At 27.2% G+C, this 22,603-nt stretch overlaps 1 protein-coding gene across 1 annotated transcript in view; it reads left to right on the plus strand.

The window, feature by feature from the left end:
• LOC136981011 (uncharacterized) overlaps nucleotides 1–22,603 on the plus strand; it is a 49,939-nt gene that overhangs the window by 17,756 nt on the left and 9,580 nt on the right. The window contains 5 exon segments of the mRNA XM_067277261.1: nucleotides 3,869–4,151; nucleotides 5,921–6,094; nucleotides 6,655–6,780; nucleotides 7,546–7,715; nucleotides 13,229–13,394. Of these exon segments, the coding sequence (XP_067133362.1) occupies nucleotides 3,869–4,151; nucleotides 5,921–6,094; nucleotides 6,655–6,780; nucleotides 7,546–7,715; nucleotides 13,229–13,394 (919 nt within the window).

The raw sequence follows: 22,603 nt of genomic DNA on the forward strand, positions 1-22,603 counted from the left end.
GATATTCTCCATTATCTTTTACAACATGAACACATTTTATTTTAAAATTTTATTTCTGATAAGATAATATTGTATATAAAAATTTAACAACCCCGTAAAATATTAAAATCTTTTTTAGTTTAAAGCATCTCAAACGAATAGACAAACAGACGCTTGCTTTAAGTAAGAATGGAGCATTAAAGTACAATATTTACTATTTAAAATATACAAATAAATTGTTTAGTATAGTTTACTAATTTTAAAATACACGTAAAATTAGGGAGAGTTGTTATTCTTATAATACGTTCTTTTTGCCTTGCCAAATTAATATATATAGTAAAAAATTTAGCGAATATTAATTAAAGATCTAGTAAATTAATTAAAATGTAGGATCAAGAAGGAATTTGTATATTTTTATAAGAAATAAAGCCATTTTAGTAGCTTAGAGTGTGATGGAAGAATTATGTGATACGGAGTATCTGATACAAGAAATCTTAGTTAAATTATTTGGAAAATATAGTAAATTTTTCCATATTTTAATATTGTAATTCAATGGTTTTATAATAACCTTCTACTTTGCTTCTCTGTCTGTCTGACAAAGTGATAGTTTTCTATAGCTTTCGGCAATTCGTAAACAATGTGAAGTACAAGATGAATGTCTTCAGGGTGAAATTCCGATATCCGTCCTCTCAGGTTCATTATCGTTGTAAAGTAATAATATCAAGCTAAAGTTTAATTAACATGTACATCACGAACGAGTATCTTTGCTGATCGAATCGTTTCCATTCCTATATAATCAATTTTCAACTTTAACATACCTCTAGAAATACATTAATTCGAAGAGGAAGCCAACAATAAGATCAAATTCTGATATAATTTTACATTAAAAAAATTTCTGAATTGATTTTTTAGATAAAAAATACATTAAAGTCCGCATAAAATCTCATAAAAGTAAGCTCTAAATATATAATAAAGCAATAATAGACGTATAACTGGTGTGACTTTACAGGTTTATTCTATACAAGAAGAATCAATAAAATATTGTAAAAATATTATAGAAATATATATATAGATAATAATAATTTTATCAGAAAAAGAAAAGAAAAGAAACACACTTTATTGTTTACCATACAAACTACATAAAAATAGATTACAAAAATAACATTTTGATGTTTTCAAGATAAGAAAAAAGTCCTCCCTCCCTATCTAAAGATGATAAAAAAAATATTTTCTTTTATATAATTTAATTCAGTAAGCTGAAAGAATAAATAAATAAATAGAATATAAGTCTGTAGATTGATAATATAATATTATATTTAAAATATTATTGAATAATAATAATAATAAAATTAGAAATAAATTATCTTCTTTTCTTTCACACGAGTTATTTTGATAAAGAGGGATGATAAGCGATATTATGATATTGGAAAACATATAATTGAGATTAAAATAGTCAGATCGATATTGAAATCTTACTTGCTTATCAATTATTTGATTACATTCAGAGTGTTACGTGAGAATCTTTGGTAAATTGTTATACAAAGATTCTTATCTCGATGCTCTTCCCCCCTTCTTCTTCTTCTTCTTTAATCTTTCTTTACTTAGTGACAATTACACCTTTGAATAATTTAATACAATAATTTGCATATATGTTGACATTATGATTGGCAGCTTATAAACTAATAATAATTGTTTAGATACGGATGTCAAAGGTCACATATAAATAATTCCAATATTATGTAATGGATATGAACAATGGTACATTAATTTGATAAATGAAATTTAAGAATTGAAGTTTGTTTTATAATTCTAAGCATATTTATACTATATAATGGGTTGAAATTTAATATGTTTATTGATGTTTTATCAATCTTTTATGGGATAATATTGGTATAAATAATTTAAAATTGAGAAATTTTACGTAGGATGTTGCTTGAAAATTTATTCTGAAATTTTTAAAAATTAATTTTGTTAAATATTTATTAAAAAATATGAGTTATGTCAATATAAATAATTTTAAAAAAAATTAATTTCGGGGTGTTCGAGAATGCTTCATCGTCTTCATCGATGCTTCAAAATTACAATTTTCTTCGTTTTAATGCGAAAATGTTAAGTATTATATTCAAATTTTGACTTTTTTAAAGATTATTAATTCAAAATTTCTCTGTATTAACTCGTTTTATTGATGTATAAATCTAGATACATTCCATTCAATCAATACCAATCGATACGTTCTTCATGAATTAAACGTAGGACCTACACATTACAGCTTAGGGCCTCACAATAAAGGATATAGTTTAAGGCTTCCCAATTTTAAATTGATTGTTATCGGATAGAGAGCTCTAATATGTTACCTTAGAGCCACAACAAGTGCCGCCATTTAATCTTCTTAATACTGAAAATAATTCAAGAAACTTTAAATGTCTTCATATATATAATAGAATAGCTTCTTATTAAAATAAATTAGGATATAAATTTACATAACTCGTATACAAAGAAGAGAAAGAGAAAGATTAACATTCGATAACATTGTCCTGATATTTTATTATCATATATCCAATTAAACTAAAATCTGAATAGGGGATAATTTAAAAGGGGAAAAAATATATAACAACAATAATAATATCATTAATCTACATTTTTATGATAATTTTTTTAAAAAATAATAATAAAAAGTGTAGAATAAAACACATATGTTAACAAGGAAAATGTCAATTAACAGATTAAATAGTGGGCTTAAGGGTATAGATATAAATCAACCCTTTATCACCAGTTAGTAGTCAGACTACATCATAGGGTAGAGAAAATAAGGCAATATATTCAAAAACACCTTTGCATATACACGACAGTCGTCTTCGAATCATTATTTTCAATGAAGATAATGCATCCTGTGCTTCGAAAGCATCACATTTGTTATAAATACTGACAAGAACGGTGCAGACTACAAAATGAGATTCTCAATCATGATCTTACAAAAGAAAATTTGTATAACACAACATTACCATTAGAGTCAGAAGCGACAGCCTGTAAATCACACAAAGGTCATCTTTTAGAAGTAAACTTTTAGTAACGAGTCCACCCCTGAAGGTGACTAATGAGACTTTTATATTATGCAGATGTGTTTTCTGTAATTTTAGTTCGTAATTTTTAGTTGTCAAATGCATATATAACCGTGTAGGAAGGATTTAATAGTGTTTACTAATAACCTGTGATGCTTTAATATTTTATCTTCCTAATTAGTTACATTAAAAAAAATACCACGAAATTTTTTGTATTAATTGGCAAAATGGAACTAAAAATTTTTATAATAGAATAATTTTTTAATCATTTATAATCTTATAAAAATAATTTTAAAGTTTTATACTATATTTTTTGATATTTCAGTAAGTAAAATATATCTTTCAATACAGGAAAAAAATTAGAAAATTGTAAATTTATAAATTAATTTTTTTAAATAAACAGAATATTCATCGAATAGAATAATAAATAAATAAATAAATATTTCAATTAATTTTTATAAAATTAAGCATAATATTTAAATATTCTGCAACACGTTACCGCATCCTTAATCATCCGCATCATTTATCCTTAGTTAATTTAATGATCATGGATTCCATTCTTATATTTCTTTTGTTGATACAGTCAATGGCATTTAGAACCTTATTAATACTGATTAATGTCTCTGTGGAGAATGAAAGTTCCCACAACAGCCTCAGGTATATATATATTCTTAGTGGCAATACGTTTACGAGTTACAACTTCAACTTTAGGCATTTATAACTAAGGACGAGTTCAATTATTGTTCTAATTTACTAGTCAATAATTTAATATAATTTATTATATTTATATTTAAGTAATTTTAACAATATAAATTCTTTTTTTCCCCTAGTTGAGGCATCGATTTGGTTGCTACGATGAAATTCAAGACATCGCATCTCATAAAATTCGTCAATGTAACTGGGTGAGGTTCTTACGATTTTCTCCAACATTCAGTGGAGAAGTCAATCTTTTGGGTTCTTTAGTGAAAGGAGAACCAGTTTATGAAACCATCAGGACTGTTGCACCACACACAGAGTTGGTGGTTTATTACGAAGACACCGAAGAAGATTATAAAAACCCAGTTGACTTAATTGCCACTCAATATAAACAAGCCATGGGAATGATCCTTGAAGGTTAATTTATCCTATTATTTTAATAAATTTCTTAAAATTCTATTAAAAAAACTCCTCTTATGCTTTACTTCTTAGAGATTCTTAGTTTATTATAAACTAGAATTGCAAAATCGTGAGATTTGTAAGTAAAAAACTCGAGTTAATTCTAGAAATGTATTGTTCTAACAATTTATATATTTTTTTCTACATGAAAAATAGTTTAATTTTTAATAAATGTATTTTATAAATAATTAATTTTATTGTAGAAATATCGTGCAATAAAATGAAGAGTATACCATCGTACGCTCACTCCTCACATCCAGATAACAACAAACAATCCTTAAATTAATTAGTCATCATAAGAATAAATAAATTATTAAATTAAAAAGATAGAAAAATAATACATAATTGAATACTTTAAACATTAAAGACGTACTTCTTAATTATCGTGTAATTCTTATGACAATTCGGAATCAATTTTACCTTATGAATCTTTTGTGTCATCCACAAAGGATCTCTCTCTCTCTCTCTCTTTCTCTTGTTTTTTCATCCTCCATTTTTTTTAACAGACTGACATTGCCCTAAGCTGTACTAGACACGTTACTTCTAGGGCAAGTTTTGCTTAAGGCAAAGGCGTTTCCTCGAACTTCTTAGTTGAGTGACCCCCAATCCCCGAAATCTTCTCTTAAACTTGAAGTAAAAGATGACAGTAATATCAGTAACTATATATTGTAAGTAGCATTGAATCACTCCTCGACCCTTCTACAATGAGAATAAGCCTTCGGCTTTGACTGAAGAATTATCGCCTATATTCTTCATCCTGGCTATTTCAAAATTGATTTAAATTGCTTGCTTCCTTTTATAAGTTTCCAGACTCGCTTACTCTAGGCAATGTAATTAGCTTGCTTCATTAGAAAAAATAATAATAATATATATATATATTTTTTTTCTTTATATATAAAGTATATTGTCAATGATATAATACTTATTATCAAACACGGAAATCTCAAGTCAGCTGTAGGATATTTAATTGACAATTTGAGTACTCAAATGCACGACAATTTATAAAAATATATGATATGTGTACTAATTATATCAAAATTAAACGGATATCAGAGATCTGGGTGCACGAAAATCCATAGTTTATAAGGGATGTGAGCGTTTTATGTGTATGGAAATACATAGCTCTTAAGGGATGCAAATGTTCTTACATACATGAACATTTACATAAGGATACAGGCGCTTTATATATATAAAATTCATAGTTTATAAAGGTTGTGAATGTCCAATGTATATGGTAATTCATAGTTCATACGCGATGTAAATTGTCTAGACACAAACATTTACATAAAGGATCTGATAGGCTACAAATACATAAAAATGTAGTCTCTAAGGGATGTGTTTCACATATAAAAATTTATAGTTTGTAAGAATTATCAGTGCTCCGGCGATAGGGACATTTACATAAAAAATGAGAGTGCTCTAAGGAAATAAAAAATTATACAGTATATATAATAGAATCTTTATGTTAAATAAGTAAATTAAAGGAAGATATTCACATAATCTGCAATTTACTAATAACCTAAAGGCTAAATTTTATCAGAAATGAAGCATAAGACATCATCATCAGCTCGATTAGATCCGCTACTTGACACGTTTAGTCAACAGTGAGAAAGTAATGACATAATTAACGTAACAATAAACAAATTAAATAATTGCCTTATAATATTTATGTGTTTAAAACAATCTTAATTTAAAAAAAAAATAACGTATTATTTTATAATCGACAGAAACGCCTTTGGATCTATCGAAATCATTGTTCACTCATCGAATATCAGGAACGACTCAATTGACAGTAGACGATGGCAAGACGTTACCTAGTCGACTTCTGATGACACCTCCTTCTGAAAGTGACGAACGTCGTTCCTACTCAGGCGACAGTCTGTCTCCTAACGATGAGGTGGGTAACCTGGCAAACACCTCTTCTCTTAGCAATAAGGAGAAGACAGGTGACATATTTCTCACCTGCCTCACGTGCCATTTTTTTCTCACTTGTGAGAGGTTATTATACCAAAATTTTAGTACTTATAAAAACTATAAATTTAGTATATATATATATATATATTAATTATAATTTATTATATTGTGACGTCTCTTTAAAAAAAGAACAAAGGAAATAAAACAATGCTGCAATAAGTTACTTTGTGTACGAACAATAAACGTCTTCTCTGAATACAAATGTGACTTTAATGGTTAACGTTTGTAAATAAACAAAACAAGAGGTGAATAATTTGATATTTAATTAAATATTTTGTTTGTTTCCTTCAATTTAATAATGGGAAATCGAGTCCATTTTGTTTTCTGTACGTAACCAGTCGAGAATTTTAATATGTAACATTAATTCCGTGCTATTTTGTATATCTTAATGTGCTTGTAATAGTAATAAAATATAATTGAATGTGAGTTATTTTAAAATTTATATAGTCTACTGTTTAATTAATTTAAATTAAATTTTCTTATACAGTCATTAATAGATACTAGGTTGGTTAGGCTAAGAAAGGGAGAGAAAGACATTTGTTACCGTGTGAAGTGTGTGGTAAAGCATTCGATAGACCCTCTCTACTTCGTCGACATATGAGAACACATACAGGTAAGAACATACCTTTTTTTAATGCATTTTATACAACTTTACAGTATAAATTTTGTAATTTTTACTTACGTCGAGGTGGTAAAAATAAGGATAATTAATTTAGATAGTGCAGAAACAGTATACTAACAAACGAAACATTCAATAGGTAATTTTCTTCTTAAGAAATAGGTAGAGAACAAGTGTTGACAGGGTATGACCGTTATAAGAGTAGAAGCTACTGAATTTAACCACAACAATTCAAGCCAAGCGTGCAAAAATCACGACAATCGTGAGGCCTCCGTCACCTCACGATGGATCTTCTAGGTCGTGTTATATTCTACCCCCTGGCTATATAATTGTTATCATCAGTAGAGCCTGGGGTGTTCCACGTAACAATAGCTATACCGTGTGTGACGAAAAGGTGGGGGTATAGGGCATAACCATTACGCTTCTGGCAATGACGTTTCTTGTTTGTTTTCGCTTTCTTTTTTCTTCTTTTCTCGATTGTCTTTTATGTTCTCTATAACCCGTACAGAGATGATACCCTTTAAAGATTACAAAGCGCAAAAATTAGGACGACATGATGTGTGAACTTAAACATAACGTCAAAAAAAAAAAAACACAGCATTATCTATTGTTTTCTAATATTCGACCGAAGTTAATAGTTTATTATTAATTTTTTCCCCCTCTCTTTTTTTTAAACTGAATATATATGAAGTAGAACGTCTAGAGTTTAGTTTTCTCATAATTGTTCTCGTAAATTTAATTATTATATACTTATTCCAGGTGAAAAACCACATGTTTGTGATGTTTGTGGTAAAGGTTTCAGTACTTCAAGCTCGCTCAATACTCACAGAAGGATTCACTCAGGAGAAAAACCACATCAATGTCATGTATGTGGAAAAAGATTTACAGCAAGTTCTAACCTGTATTATCATCGAATGACCCATAGCAAAGTAAGGAGTGAAGTATATTTTAAAACTACATAATGTGCTCTTTCTAATGATATATAACATTATATGAAAATTATAAGCAAATATTTAAAAAAAAATCATTAAATAAATAAATCGAGTCGCAAGTTTAAAAAAGAAATCCCCCACTTAAAGATAATGAATTTTTCTTAAGAAAACACTTAAAATCTTAGAAAAAAAATTAAATTTATATAAATTTAATTGGGATTTTTTAAATGTATATTTTTTAGTAGTTTAAGTTATACGTTTTTTTTTTTCCTCTTGCATTAAGGGTGAGAAAGTGATACAGAATACTGTTTGACAAAATCAGTCATGCTGAAAGTTATCTCACAAACTGATCTTTACGACGTAACACAATACACAACGTCCATACTGAGAAAATAGGAAAAGACCTTTACTTCTAACATATATACCTGCCAGCTAAGAACTGATACTCTTTACATTCCTGGTAAAAGAATAAAATAAACAAAACATAGGGCAATTATACCGTATAAAAATCTATAAAAGTGTATTAAAAAAAACTAAAATTTTACTTTTAATTAAATAATAAAGGTGTATATTTAAATTATCTTCTTCTATCTTGATCCCATCTTCATCATTTTATCTTCCATCCTGATTCCAACTTCATCATTTTATCTTCCATCCTGATCCCAACTTCATCAGAACGTTTCAAAAATACGTATTAAAAACTAAATAATTTTTCTCTATTTTTTAAAATATTTATAACACACAAATTAAAAATTTTTAATTATTTTTACTTCATTCTCCATATATAAGCCTTCTAAGTAAGGTTATGTAAGGTTATAAGTGACAGGCCTACATATAAAGAAATTCGAAACAGGGAATTTATTATGGTTAAAGTAAAATGAATATATTAAAAGACACACCTGTTTTCTCACGGAAGAATTGAGGAAAATAAAGAAGAAAAAAAATAAGAAAGAAAAATTTCCGAATCAGATCTGTACGACTTTATTATTCTGTTAAGAAGAATAGTGACACATCAGACCTTATAAGGTTGACACGTCACTGGGGAGTACACAGACTTTCTACTGTTTTACAGGGCGTGTTACACTCTCGCCTTAGACCACCTGGCGTCTGAAGGAGTTCACCTGTTACGCAATTTGACTCCATGTGTTAGCTTCCCACAGGTGCATCGTACCAACACCCTTTTTTCTATAATCAGGACTGTAATATTTGGCACAAAAACAAAAATTCTATATAAACTGGTGGAATTTTTGTATCGTGCCCTATAAACTATAAAGTTTCATGGTTTTGCAAGTGAAGTATCGTAAAAATTCTGCCTAAAGATTTAAGTAAATCGCCCTTTTTCTTAATAAAATTAATGCTAATTTCTCTGCTCCTATACGAGATAATTATGTGTTAAATTTAATTTTACAATAATTTTAATTGTTTTATAATTAAAATAAAAGATAAAATTAATTGTAATTTATCCAAAATTACAGATTTTATGTATTATTTAACGATCCTCTCCTTCGTTCTTTGTTTTAATGCATTGATAACTGGAACTGATCTTTAGTTTCGCTACTAAATAATTCATTAAAATGTAATATTAATTATAAAATTAAATATAGATAATTAATTTAAAATAGAAAAAAAAAGAATTTATAACGTATTTATTCATAAAAATATTTAAATTATTAATATTAAAATATGTGTAGATATTGAAGGATCTCAGGTAGACTATAGGCTATAGACCTAGAAATTACATGAAATTGTTAATATTTAGAGAAGTTCAAAGTTGATAAACTTATATAAAAATAAAAATAAATATAATAAAGATCAAGTTTTTTATCAATTTATTTTATTTTATTCGGGAAATATTTTCTTATCATAAGAATTTTCTGGTGGAGAATGTTCTATCATAACCGTTTATGCAACCATGTTGTGGAGGAAACAACCTTAAAAATGTGGCCACAACTATGTTGTGGTAACATTTTAGACATTTTTTTCCATCTCTACGCTTTAAAAAATGTTGTAATAATGCTAAAAATTGTAATAAAACATAGATAAAATTATAACTTTTAGAATTATTCATAGACGTAAGTATATACGAATGTTAGAATAGAAGAACTTCAATTCGATTATAAAGCATATAAGGCTCAAAATAATTAATAAATTTAAAGTAAATAATACATTTTAAACGTTATAAATCTGTAAAATCGTTTGTATTATTAGGTTATTAATACATTTACAAAGTAATTAAAAGACATTTAGTTCGAGGGATGAAGTTATTTCGTTGTGTTCAACGAAGAAATGTTTCTGCTTATATGCATAATTAACGATTAGAATAAACCTTTAAACATAATTTATTTTTATTTAGAAAGATATAGGAGGATGTATATCATTTTAAAAATGCCATATGTTGAGTGTATTTCTTCTGTGATTATTTAAAAAAAGGAGATGATGTTATACGAAGGACGAAACCCAATTTCAGTTCTTACAGATCGTATACTCTTCTATTTTTATTTATAGAAAGCTTTCTTTCCAGTTTGTCCTTATGTAAAATATTTTTCTAGAAAAGTATTGCTTCTTTTCTCTACATAACACATTCACAAATTCAGCACGAACAAAATATGTCCATAATATATAAATATAAAGAATAATAAAATTCGGAACCGTCTATTTAATTCCTACTTGAAATTCACTCGATACTTCTAAAAATATTTCGAAGTATACTGTGTATATGTTAGAATATAACAATATAATACTTTTTTCCGAATTATTTTTATTTTTGTTTTCTCCCTGTTGTTAAGTAATGTTATAATAATATATTCCTATCAAAGAGTGATATTTATAAGTAACATTATCTTTTAATAACCTTTAAAATACTATAATACTACTTATACATTATTTTTATTATTAATATATTGATTTATATATAAAGATATGAAACTTATGCTTGAAAGTATGCTTGAAACTATGCTATTACACCCCAAGAATCTATTTCTATACGTTATAAAACCTTCAAATTACAAGTTTAAACGTTCTTCAACTCTATATACTACAGTAAAATTGCATTTTTATACATAATGTATATTCAGTAAAGCGCAATTACTGTACACAATTTGCGTTATATAAAAGCATTTTTTAATGAAATTCATAAATAATATAGCTCGTAACATAAAAATATAAGTTTTATACTGTAAAAACTTAATTAGTTTACTTAATATTTTCGCCTGCAGAGCATACATGTGAAGCTTTTAGTGTTTAATTTTAAAAAATGAAGTTTTTATTCACGTTAACGACGTAAAAATGCAATTATGCAATACATAAATTTATAATTATAAGATAAAGCGTATATACCACTTAATAATAATCCATTAATTAGTATAAAAGAAAAATTTAAGACGTTTAACAACGTTAGTAATATTATTAAATAACCGTGTTATTAACTTAACATAGTACATGATATCATCTATTTTGTATTGTTTGACTTCTTTCACACGCTAAATTGTTCCGTGACTTACTGGTACTTGCACCTGACCTTCTTGCCTAATTGCCATGACATAGAACAACTTTGTGCTATATCTGACCACGTTTTTACTAACTCAACCTTGGCTATTAAAGTAACAATTCTAAGAAACGGTTGGACAATCAAACGATAGTGAAATCTATACAATAACAATAATAACTTTCTACTTTCACTTACGCAATAATACTTAAGGTGTGACGTAATTTTTTTTTAATCGAATGGGTTAAAAATCTGTTACCGCCGTAACAGAAATTCGATTTTAAAGCGTAACGAATCGATAAGGTGACGCGATACGTTTCTAGGAAGCTGTAGATACCGATCAGATTTAATTTCTTCAAGAGAAAATTTTTACAGGAACCTTTCATTAAATGTTAGTAACCATTAAAAGACAATATGTTTCGAATTTTTCCACAATAATCACTTACATTAACAAAACAGTAGGCAAGCAATAACATGGGGTAATGGTTGAGAAATTATGTTAATGATAAGTCAGTGGTTAGTAATGTTGCTAGAAATGTACCATAACTATAGAACAAAAACCTTTATACGTAATTTTCCGAAGTGTATAATGAAAATGCTTGCGATAAATGTAAGTTTGCGTGCTAAACTGATCTGCTTAAAATGTACAAAATATGAGACATCGTTCGTGACTCTAGACCTGATATTAGCCATCTCACTACGGGGTAAGTTTGATTCTCATACTTTCTACCAGAGACTATGATGCAAGAACACGTTATTTTCGCAGTGTTGAGACTAGTAATTTCGTATGAAACGTAAGGTAACAGTCAAAACGACCGAGTCTCCGCCTGTCAAAGTACAACTCATTGTTCCTTACTGAGCCGCAGGCTTTCTTCTTTCTACTGATAGGAAATGAGAAGAAAAAAAAAGAAATATATATATATATGTATATATATATTTAAAAAACGAGGTAGAGATGTTTCTCTAGCAATGGATAGTAATTATGCACTTTCGCCACATTTCTATTCGGCTACCATCCTTTTTTTTTTATGTATAACACTTATATATAACTGTCATACCTTGCGGAAGCTCAAAGATAAGCACCCAAAGAAAAATGTAAATATTTTCTAGAAATAGTAGAGCCTGAAGCCAAGATAGCAATGGTCTTGTCTTCTGTGTCTTCGTATATAATTTGCATAATCTAGAGATGAGATGGGAGGAGGCCTTTGTGAAATTTTTATGTCCTCATACAGTATTCTACTTATCATATACATCCCAAATTCCTGTCGAGTTTTGTAACAAAAACTAATAAATTTTTTTTTCAAATTTTATTACTTTATTAACACGGTTAATTAAGTAGGAAAAAAAATCAATTTTATGCACTTTAGTCGTTTACTTATTTGTTTTTCTTACCTCACTTCTTCATCATTTATCAGAGAAGATTGCTATTTTATAATTAATCATTTATTTTATTAAAAAAAAATGGAGATATTGAAGAATCCTTTGTATCATTTTGATGCTTCAATAGGCGTATACGCGTTTAGATAAAGTAAATTGCTAGGATCAAAGACACTTTAAGGTTATTAGAAAGCTATTATAAGTTATAATAGAATCATTTAGAGAAAATTTTCTTAAATAACTAGGAACTGTATAATATTGAAGAATATATTAGCATAAATGAATATTTTGTTGAATGTAAAAAAAGCGACTTTACATCTTTATGAATATATTGTCGATTCTAAAGATTATTATCCAATTCTGATGGGTTGAATCGAAATTTTTTTAGACGTTCTCGCGTGAAATCTTTTCAATTTTTCATATTTTGCATAAATAAAAAAAAAATTTTTTACACCATAAATTGTTATATTATTTTATTTATAATGCATATTTTACTTCGTAAAACGCTCTTACTTTAAGTGCGCGTTATACGCCGATTACGAGCATATTTTACAAATAATTTCAAACTGTATTAATATATAAGTTATTTTTTATAAAAATTATAATTAAATACGTTTATTTATTTATTTTTTTAAATAATTTCCTATAGGAAAAACCTCACAAGTGCAGTCTGTGCTCTAAATCATTTCCTACTCCAGGAGATCTTAAAAGTCATATGTATGTTCACAATGGTTCTTGGCCTTACAAATGTCATATTTGCAATCGAGGATTCAGTAAACAGACAAATCTCAAAAATCACTTGTTCCTTCATACAGGTATGTTTTTTTTAATTATTAAATAAGAGCATAAAAATCATTTAAATTTAAAATTTTTAATAATTATATTTTTAAAAAAATTAGCTTTTACAGTAAGGCTTTTAGGGGAAAAAAAACTATTCTATTTTATCATAATTAACTGCGGGTTATAGACTAATTATAAAATATCAATCTTCAAAAAAGAAAAAAAAATCTAATTACAATTAAAAGATGTTTTAATTTAATTAATTTGTTTTAAAAAAAATTAATTGTAAAATTTTTATTCGTAAACTTAAATCATTTTTCTGAGCTTAATTGTAATTAAATCAATGATATTTAGGTGAAAAAAAACTCAATAAATGAGATTAATTTGTTAATTTTATAGGTTGTTAATTTAATTATGTTGACCTATTTATTAAAAGAAAAATTATAAAATTTATTTAAAGTATGTCGATAGTTAATCTAAATCGTCGAAAAGTTTTTAACGGTTATAATTTCAAAAATACAAAATTTTGAAATAAAATTTAAATTTATCTAAAATTTAATTAATTATTTATAGTTTAATATTATATATTATCTTATAAAGCAGTTTTAAGCATAAATTATATATATATATATATATATATATATATATGTTTTAGATTTATAAAGTTTATATTTCATTCTTTATAAGAATGTTCTACGCCTTAAAAACTGTCAGAAAAGATATAAAATTATTTATCTTAACAGAAATTCTATTAAAATATTATTTTTTAAACTTTTTTAATACAAAAGTGATGTAGAGAAATTTTTAAAAAAGTCTTTAAAAAATTGTCTGCCTCTTACAATCACACAGCTCTTGAGCTTCCAAGTTTAAAGATAAAGAGATACACAATTTATAAAACAAAATTTTAAAATGTTTTACTACTAAAATATTAAAAATTTATAATAAAACGTCGTCAGAATATTTTTAAAAATGATAAATTTTACAAGTAAGAGTAAATTTATTAACTTAATTTTTAAAGAGACGTGTATTAAATATCGTTGATGGATTGTTTTTGGATGATGATGAACGTTGTGCCTTAAGGGATCTACAAGTAATTTTCATTATTCTTGTTTTGATAATGATTCAGAAAGTTTTATTTTTAAAGAAATTACAACAACAACAACAACAACAACAACAATAATAATAATAATAATAATAATAACAACATGTACTTAGAATGAAAATAACCACTGGCAAACTATAATTTATCCATTAAAATAATAAAATATTTTGTGTTTACAAGAACTTATATTGTAAATATTTACAGTAAATTTAAATCTATAATTTTTATAAATTATTCTAAAAAATTTTAATGAATAATCTCTTGAAAATATATCATAATTATTTAAATAAAAAAAAATAGTTAAAATGTTAATTTTTAAGCATAATTTCATGTAAAATTTTTAAAATATTGCGAAGATATTAATTTAAATAATTATTTTGATAAATATTATAATATAAAAATGCAATTAAAATCGTAGTTTATATATTTTAATATAAAATCTTTAACTATAAAATAAAGTTAAAGATAAATCAATAAATTCATTTTTAATTTCAATTAATTTTTAAATAATAATAAAATATAATTTTTTAATTATGTTTAAACTCATTGTACGCAGAGGAATTTATAGAAGTTCCTTACTGTTTGAGTCTGTCATTAGTTTTAAATATAATTAAATAATTTAAATCTAAGTTAAATGAAAAATTTCGAATGTTTAACATTGGAATTAACAACTAATTACTTGATTTCTATGGAGAAAAAAACTTAAATTTTTATGCTATAACGTATTTTTATTACAAATTATTTAATTGTTAACAATTCTCTTAATTGAAATTGTAAATTTTCTCTTATAATCTGCAGGTTTTAATGTAGGTTTCTGTAACTACCATTCCTTTGCTTTCTATTAATTAACAGCTTTACTGTAATTGCTCTCTACAGAATTGATTGTTCCTGTTCATTTACTGTTTATCGTATTAATGCATTGCTTTCTTCTACAATAATCTTTTCTGCAAATTGTTTTCTTGTTTCGTTAAAATCCGTCTTATTTATCGTTAACTAACTACAGTCTAATACCACGCCCAAAAATATTTATCGTTCCTATTGCTTTCCAACAATAAAAATTATACTTATATTAAAGTAATTCTTAATATACTGCATTAATTTCTTTATGATTTATCTTCTTCCCAGCTGGATTCTGTGGAAGAATCTAAAGAAGAAAACGAATGAGTAGAGAAGGAAGGGAGGAACTGAATAGCGAAAGATTCAGTTCCTCCCTTATAAAAACTTAATTCCTACTAAATTATAACACTCTCTTAATTACTATTAATGCATTATTTTCTTTATTCATTCTTAGATTCTTCCACAGAATTGAAATAGATAGAGAAGAAGGGAGGAGCCGAGTAACTTCACTACTCAGTTCCTCCCTTATAAAACCTTAATTTGTATTAAATTATAATATTTTCTAACCGAAATATCTTGTAAAAATCTCTGTTTATATCTTCAATAATTCATAATTTAACATTAATCATAAGTAAATGTAAAAGTAATTTAATATCACCCCATTAGACACGTATATAACAAATATGGTAACACGATACAACTTTTCTATGAGTAAACAATACAGATTTCCCCATACTTTGACAATTAATCAAACATAAACTATACAAAGTAATTAAGTTTTATCTTTTTTCTATCAACTCCACCCACAACACACTTAATAAATCGAAGAAATTTTGTATTAATTTGTATTATTATCATTCATGTCTTACTCTAGTTTTGCAAGGCCTTTCCACATTTCTTAGCACACAACTATATATACGCAGTTAAGGTGTGTGTATTAAGGTAGATATTCCTCACCCCTTTACATACATTTGTTTCTATTAATAATTATAAATTAATCATTATTAACAATGTCAAATGTCCTTAAAAAATTCAATTGCTCCAACGAAATTTATATGTTAATTAATGTTACTTATCACACTATATATCGGTAGTTCTCTATATTCTATAAAGTAGATGTCCTTTATTAGTTACGATTGTGCTTAAGTAGAATAACAAGGACGACAATGCAACAAGGTATATAGTCGATGAAGGATTTCTACTGTAAGTGGCGCGTGCGGGAAGGACTTTCAGCACGTGTCTGATATTTATTACGAATCCTATTTTAATTATTATGTATCGTCACGTCTGCCCTATTTTGCTATAATAATAATTCTTTTCTTCTCTTTTTTTTATAAATTGCATCAGCTTCGCTTTCGAATTAATTAAAAACAATTTTTTTTTAAATATAATTTTATGCATTAAAATAATATTTTATTAACCGGTATATTTAATATATTTAAAATTAATTATTTTTGTAACAAATATTTATATATTTTTAAATTTTTCTTTTTATTTATTTAAAAGTAAATATTAAAAATTTAATTTTTTTAACAACAAACATATTTTGATAATAAAATAGAATTTATCTTTATAAAAAAAATAATAATGTAAAGATAAACATAAAAAGCTATTTTTTATTTCAAAAAACAAGAAAATGAGCTTAGAAAATACAAGTTTTATAATAAATATCGACATAAGAAGCTTTAATTTTATAATTTTTTATCAGAAAAAAATAATAATAATAATAAAAAGGAGCGTAAAAAACTACACATTTTATAACTGAGAAGTCGAAAATAACTTTAAAAAATACACGAATTTTTCTAATAAAAACTGAAAAGAAACAAGAAATCGGAATTAGAATATCCAACTTTAAACCTTTAAACAGAAGTAACTTTGTATCTTTTTTTATTTCTATTCTTTCGTCTCCATCTCCTCCTCCTCTTCTTCTTCTTCTTCGTCTTCTTCTTCTCCTTTTACTAGTTTCTTTGACCATCCTCTTAACTAGAAGGGAAAGTGATGTCGTTTCTTCGATTATCTAACAGACCTTCCCATTCAATACTTTACTACTTCACTTCTAACAAATCTTACTCGAACTACATCATACCACCGAACCTTGTCTTTCTTCTATTATTATTATTCCTCCCCTTTTTGTCCAATTTATTTATTTTTTCCCTTTCCCCCTCTTCTTCTAACTCCTTATCATCTCGTAGGCCTATACTAAAATATTTTTTTCTTACTATCTAATCGGATTTTTCCTTAACTTCTTATTTTAAAAAAATAAATAAATAAAGAGGGAAAAAAATTATACATCATCAGCCTGGTATTTATTACAGCCCATCGGTTGTCATCTAGGAATAAGTTAATAAAATATTTTTCAATCTGATATACCGTTATCGGGCATCGTTTCGTGGACACCTGTGTGATTTCTGTGAAAGAATGTCCTTCTGTTTTTATGTACGCAGTGACTACATCACCAAAATCTTCGAGTCGTGTCACACAGGAGTCGTAAAGACAAGTTCGCTATTACTCCTGAACGTCCTTGAAGGGTGATTGCTTGATATACACACAAGGTGCTACATTTTAGGAGGGACGTTTGTCGGTACGCTTCTCTTCCAATTATAGAAATCTTATCGCTAGATATAAAAATGTTAAAATATTCAAAAAAAATCTCCTCGACGTCATATTTTTCCAACCTCACTTCATCAGATAAATGCCTATATACTTTTTTTTCTTTTTTTAAATAGAAAAATATGCCGATTAAAACGTCGTTTAAGGACTATTTTAATAATATATAAATATATTAATTAATTTTCTTAAAAAATAAAAGTTTTAATTAGTTAGAAGTTAAAAAAATTCGATGTTTTAAATTAAATATTCCAATCACGCCCATAATCACTTAAGAAAACAGAAGTGAATGAGAGTAAATGACTTGAATGATTCTTTACATGATGATATTCCATTTACAATAATCTGAGTGACTTTTACAAATGGTCATCGATGTCAAAGTAAAGCGTGCATCTAGGAAAAGAGTATGTGATTACACTAAGTGGTAATCAGTGAAAGGAAAGACAATGCTTCTGGTAAAGTCTACTAATTGACTTTCAGTAAAGAACTGGACCTATTATTGAGGGACTAGTCGGGGCACAGGTGCAATTTCTTTACCGTGCACAAGGGACGGTAGCGATACCACCCCTCAACTTAATAGAACCTCTCAAGGGCAGACGGCCAAACAAACTTTTATACAACACAAACTTTGTTAAATAATTAAACAATGCGCGCATTCTTTTAGTAATTACGACATTTTAAACCTCACCCATACAAAATTCTAGCTTAAAAAAATACGATAAAAAATCTATAACACATAATTCTTTTAATAATATTACAACTAAAATACACTTCGATAAACTTCCCCCCCTCTTGCTACTTCCTTCAATTTTTTTTTTATTATATCGATAGTAATAACATATTTTGTAACATCCGTTCTTCAGAAAAAATATATATATATTATAATATATATATAAGTAACACACCCCCATAAGTATAGGACCACCTCGACTTCCCCATTTGTTACTGCACACCTCCCTTTGTTTCCTACATATTTCGAGATAGAATCCTCCTCCATTAGCACTGTTGACCTCATCACGTTCTTCTAGGGCGGTCCTTCATTTCGGTAGCCAGACACTTTTCAGCTACTAGATTTATACACCAATAGGTTGGGTGGGTATCTCGTCTCGTTTAATGGAACAGCACGGGATGTTTCTGATAGAATAGTACAGGTCGATAACACATTTTTGCAACTCTCTTGCGTAATGCCAGTAGCAACGAGTTTCTACTTTCTTCTAAGTAATCCGTATAATTAGAGGCAGTTGAAGCGGAATTTTTAAAGCTTACAGTAGATAATGTTTTCGCTTTTGTAGTTTATCATGTTCTAATGTGTTACGCATGATAAGAAATTACAATTGTTGGGGGTATCGTATCATATTCTGTATTTTTTTATTATCTTTTTTTTTAATGAGAATTAAACTTGATAATTAAAGTTTAATTAACTTATTTTCGATGCATTTAATTTCGTTAGAGTGTGATTCTATAAGTTCTTCCACCCACTTTAAACAATTCCCCTTTGTTTCCGATCCACTACGATTCTAAATTATATTAAATTACTATTTTTTTTAATCCTTTAAAACGGTTTTTCTTGCAATACAGAACATTTCTTCAAGTATGCCCATCTCCTGTTATATTAAGTGATAGGAGCCGTTATATGTTAGGAGTGGTGAGGAAATTGGGTGTAACATAATCCTCCTACCTCCTACAGCATGCTTCACCCCGGGGTACAGGTGGGTAACGGGTTGTTTTTGGGTGGAAAATTCTCGACTCTTAACAACACCCTACGACTGAGAAAATCCCATCTTGTCGACAAATAGATGCCATTATACCAGTTTTTTTACCTCCTTTTTTTGGTAAAAAAATGTAACTTTAATTAAGTTACAAAATGTAAACAGTAAGAGGAGAAGTTTGCTTATATTTTGCGCTAAATTATTTAATATAATATAAATTTAAATTATAAATAATTTTTATATAATTAAAACTCAACTTAATTATCGATTTTTATTTAATAATTTTTTCAATTATTTTTAAATAAATTATTTTCGATTTTATAAAAATTTAGTTAATTTCGAGTAAAAACTGATTTTTAAAATTGTTTTCTAAGCTAAATTTTATGCAATTTTATATTTTATTATCTCTCTAATTTAGTTGTTTTGACTGTTTAATAGTTAATTTATTTTTATTATGTATAATTAATTATTTTTTTAAATAAATGTGTTAATTAATTTAAAGTAGGAGGTAAAAGATATAAAATATACGTCAAGAAAACAAGCAGAAGAATTTATTTAAATTCGAATTTATAGTGAAAAATGTGTATAAATTAATTAAAATATATTTAGAAAATGATGACCTTAACACGTGGTTGAATATATTAAAGGCTAAGAGAGTGGTTTATAACTCAGATCCCAGTTAATGTGTATAAAAAAATAAATAAATAAACAGATTAATTTTCACATTTTCACATATTAAACTATTTATTTTCTACATTTTAATAAGATTAAAAGTCAGCAAACGTTAAGAAAAAGCAATGGATAAAAGCATTAACCTGTCACATCAACACGGGAGCAATCATGCTTATAAAGCCACATTTCCATCACACGGCGGTAAATTTTAATTTAACGACGAAACTACTAACAAATCATCAATTTTTGTATTCAACTCACTACACTTACAAACGTAAAAAAAGGCATTAAGAACCAAATAACGCCCGCAGCTGTTTTGCCACTACAAGGTTATTGCGACAACTTGCTTGATTCTAGTGCACCCTCTTCACTTTTTCGGATTGTTGCCTGTATAACCTGTCGTTATCAGTTCTAGCAATCGGTCTGGACTGTTGTGACGTGTTTTTTGGGGGATGGGTGATAGACGGAGAACTGTGGAACTTCATTAGGTACCGCCAGTAGCTCGCCCCTAATCAGACAGGTGTGCCCTGTTGTTGTCAGGAAACTACTGTAATAAATCACGAGTTTCTCTCCCCTCTAGGGAAAGATTGCAGGGGCACATTTTAAGTGGTAGATCTGCCGAAAATGCCACTGAAAACCCTCAATGTCTCTCTCTTCTTTTTGCTATTCTTTAATGACCGAATCAGCTGGAAACGTAGATTTTTAACGTATACTTTAAAAAATAACTTAATTAAAACTTAATTAAGTAGAAGAATTATGTGTTTAGATGATAAAGATTCAAGAAAATTAATTTGTATTAATCTCTACTGATTGAATTTTATAAAAATAAATTAAGATAATCATCTTTACTGACGAGTCAATCAATTTCCTTAATTTTTATTTTAACTAATAATTATCTTTAAAATTCATTCTTAATAATTAAAAATATACATAAAGGCCTATAATATAATTTAATTTTAAATCATTAATTATAATTATTTATTTTACAAACGAACGAATTAGAATCTAGTTAACAAAATCCAAGTAGGAGGGATTAAGTCTTGTTTAATTTTTATTACTTCATTTATTATTTTTACTTGTTCATTCTACTATTACTAAACTCATGAGTAAATTTTAGTTATTGGCAATGTATTGAGGTTACGTCTCACTAAACCAAACCAAGGAGAATAGTAATTTTGGACTATAAAAGAAACTATTATAGGTGTTACGATTCCTCTAGTATCATTCAGAACAATGAAAAGAGCGAAAAGTAAGCCCAATAGGAAATAGTAATTATAGCCATTTCGTTCTGGCAATAAATTGTGGTGTTGAGAACATTCATGTTCGATGTTGTAAAATCACTAGGCACAGCTAAGTTAAATCTAGTAGTATACAGTTCCTAATCTCTTTGTCTGACATAGAAACTACTAAAGTAAAAATGATCAATAAGTACTTCAAATGGGGTTTTTCTTTAATAAAAATTCCACTAGTAGGAGCCCCCAAACAAAAGAAAACACACATTTTTTTATGTTTGATTCACCAATAACTTCTTCTACTATATATATTATTGTTTTTCATTCCAATTTTAATGGTATTGCTCTTTCAATAAAATAAAATAAAAATTACTGGATTTCCAAATGATACTTTCGAGTAGTGCTGTGCTGTAAAGATAAATCCTAAACCTATAAAATTAAATTCCGCCAACCGATTAAAGTTTATTTAGCATGATGTATGGATGAAGTTCATCTCTTGTTCATCGAAATTGTATTTTGTAACCTTTATATACAGTCAATGATTTTTTTAGGGAGTTAAAATGAAACCACGTTAACTTTTCATAGTGGAGTAAATGTTTTAAATGACTAAAACTGTGTAGAAATTTGTATTTTACTACATAATTTAAATAATTTTTGATTAAATTTTATGTTAAGTAAGCTATAACATGGCTCCATTTTAACTTTTTAAGGGTGTAGAGGTGTTTAAAACCTTCATATTTCAGTACTCAAGACGTGTAAAATTGTATTAAATGTTAAAAAATCTCTGAGATTATTCAACTCATTCTTTTTTCTTGAATTTTTCTCGTGTTTTACTCAACTAGAAATCTCAAAAAACGAAAAACAATCAGAAAAACGTGATGTCTATAATTGCATCTTGCATAATTATAAATTCTGTAAGACATATTCATGTTATTAAAATGAAGGAACTACAGATGTTTCGGTACATTATGCTTAATGTCTGACCTTATTCTAGGGCGTTATGGAATTTGGGTGGTAGTTCTAATTTACTCTTACTCCTAGTAATGACACTATCCACCCTTCCATCTGTGACATTCTATTCTATC

The sequence above is a fragment of the Centruroides vittatus genome, unplaced genomic scaffold (assembly GCF_030686945.1).
Source record: "Centruroides vittatus isolate TY-2023 unplaced genomic scaffold, ASM3068694v2 contig_738, whole genome shotgun sequence".
NCBI classification, from domain to species: Eukaryota; Metazoa; Arthropoda; class Arachnida; order Scorpiones; family Buthidae; genus Centruroides; species Centruroides vittatus.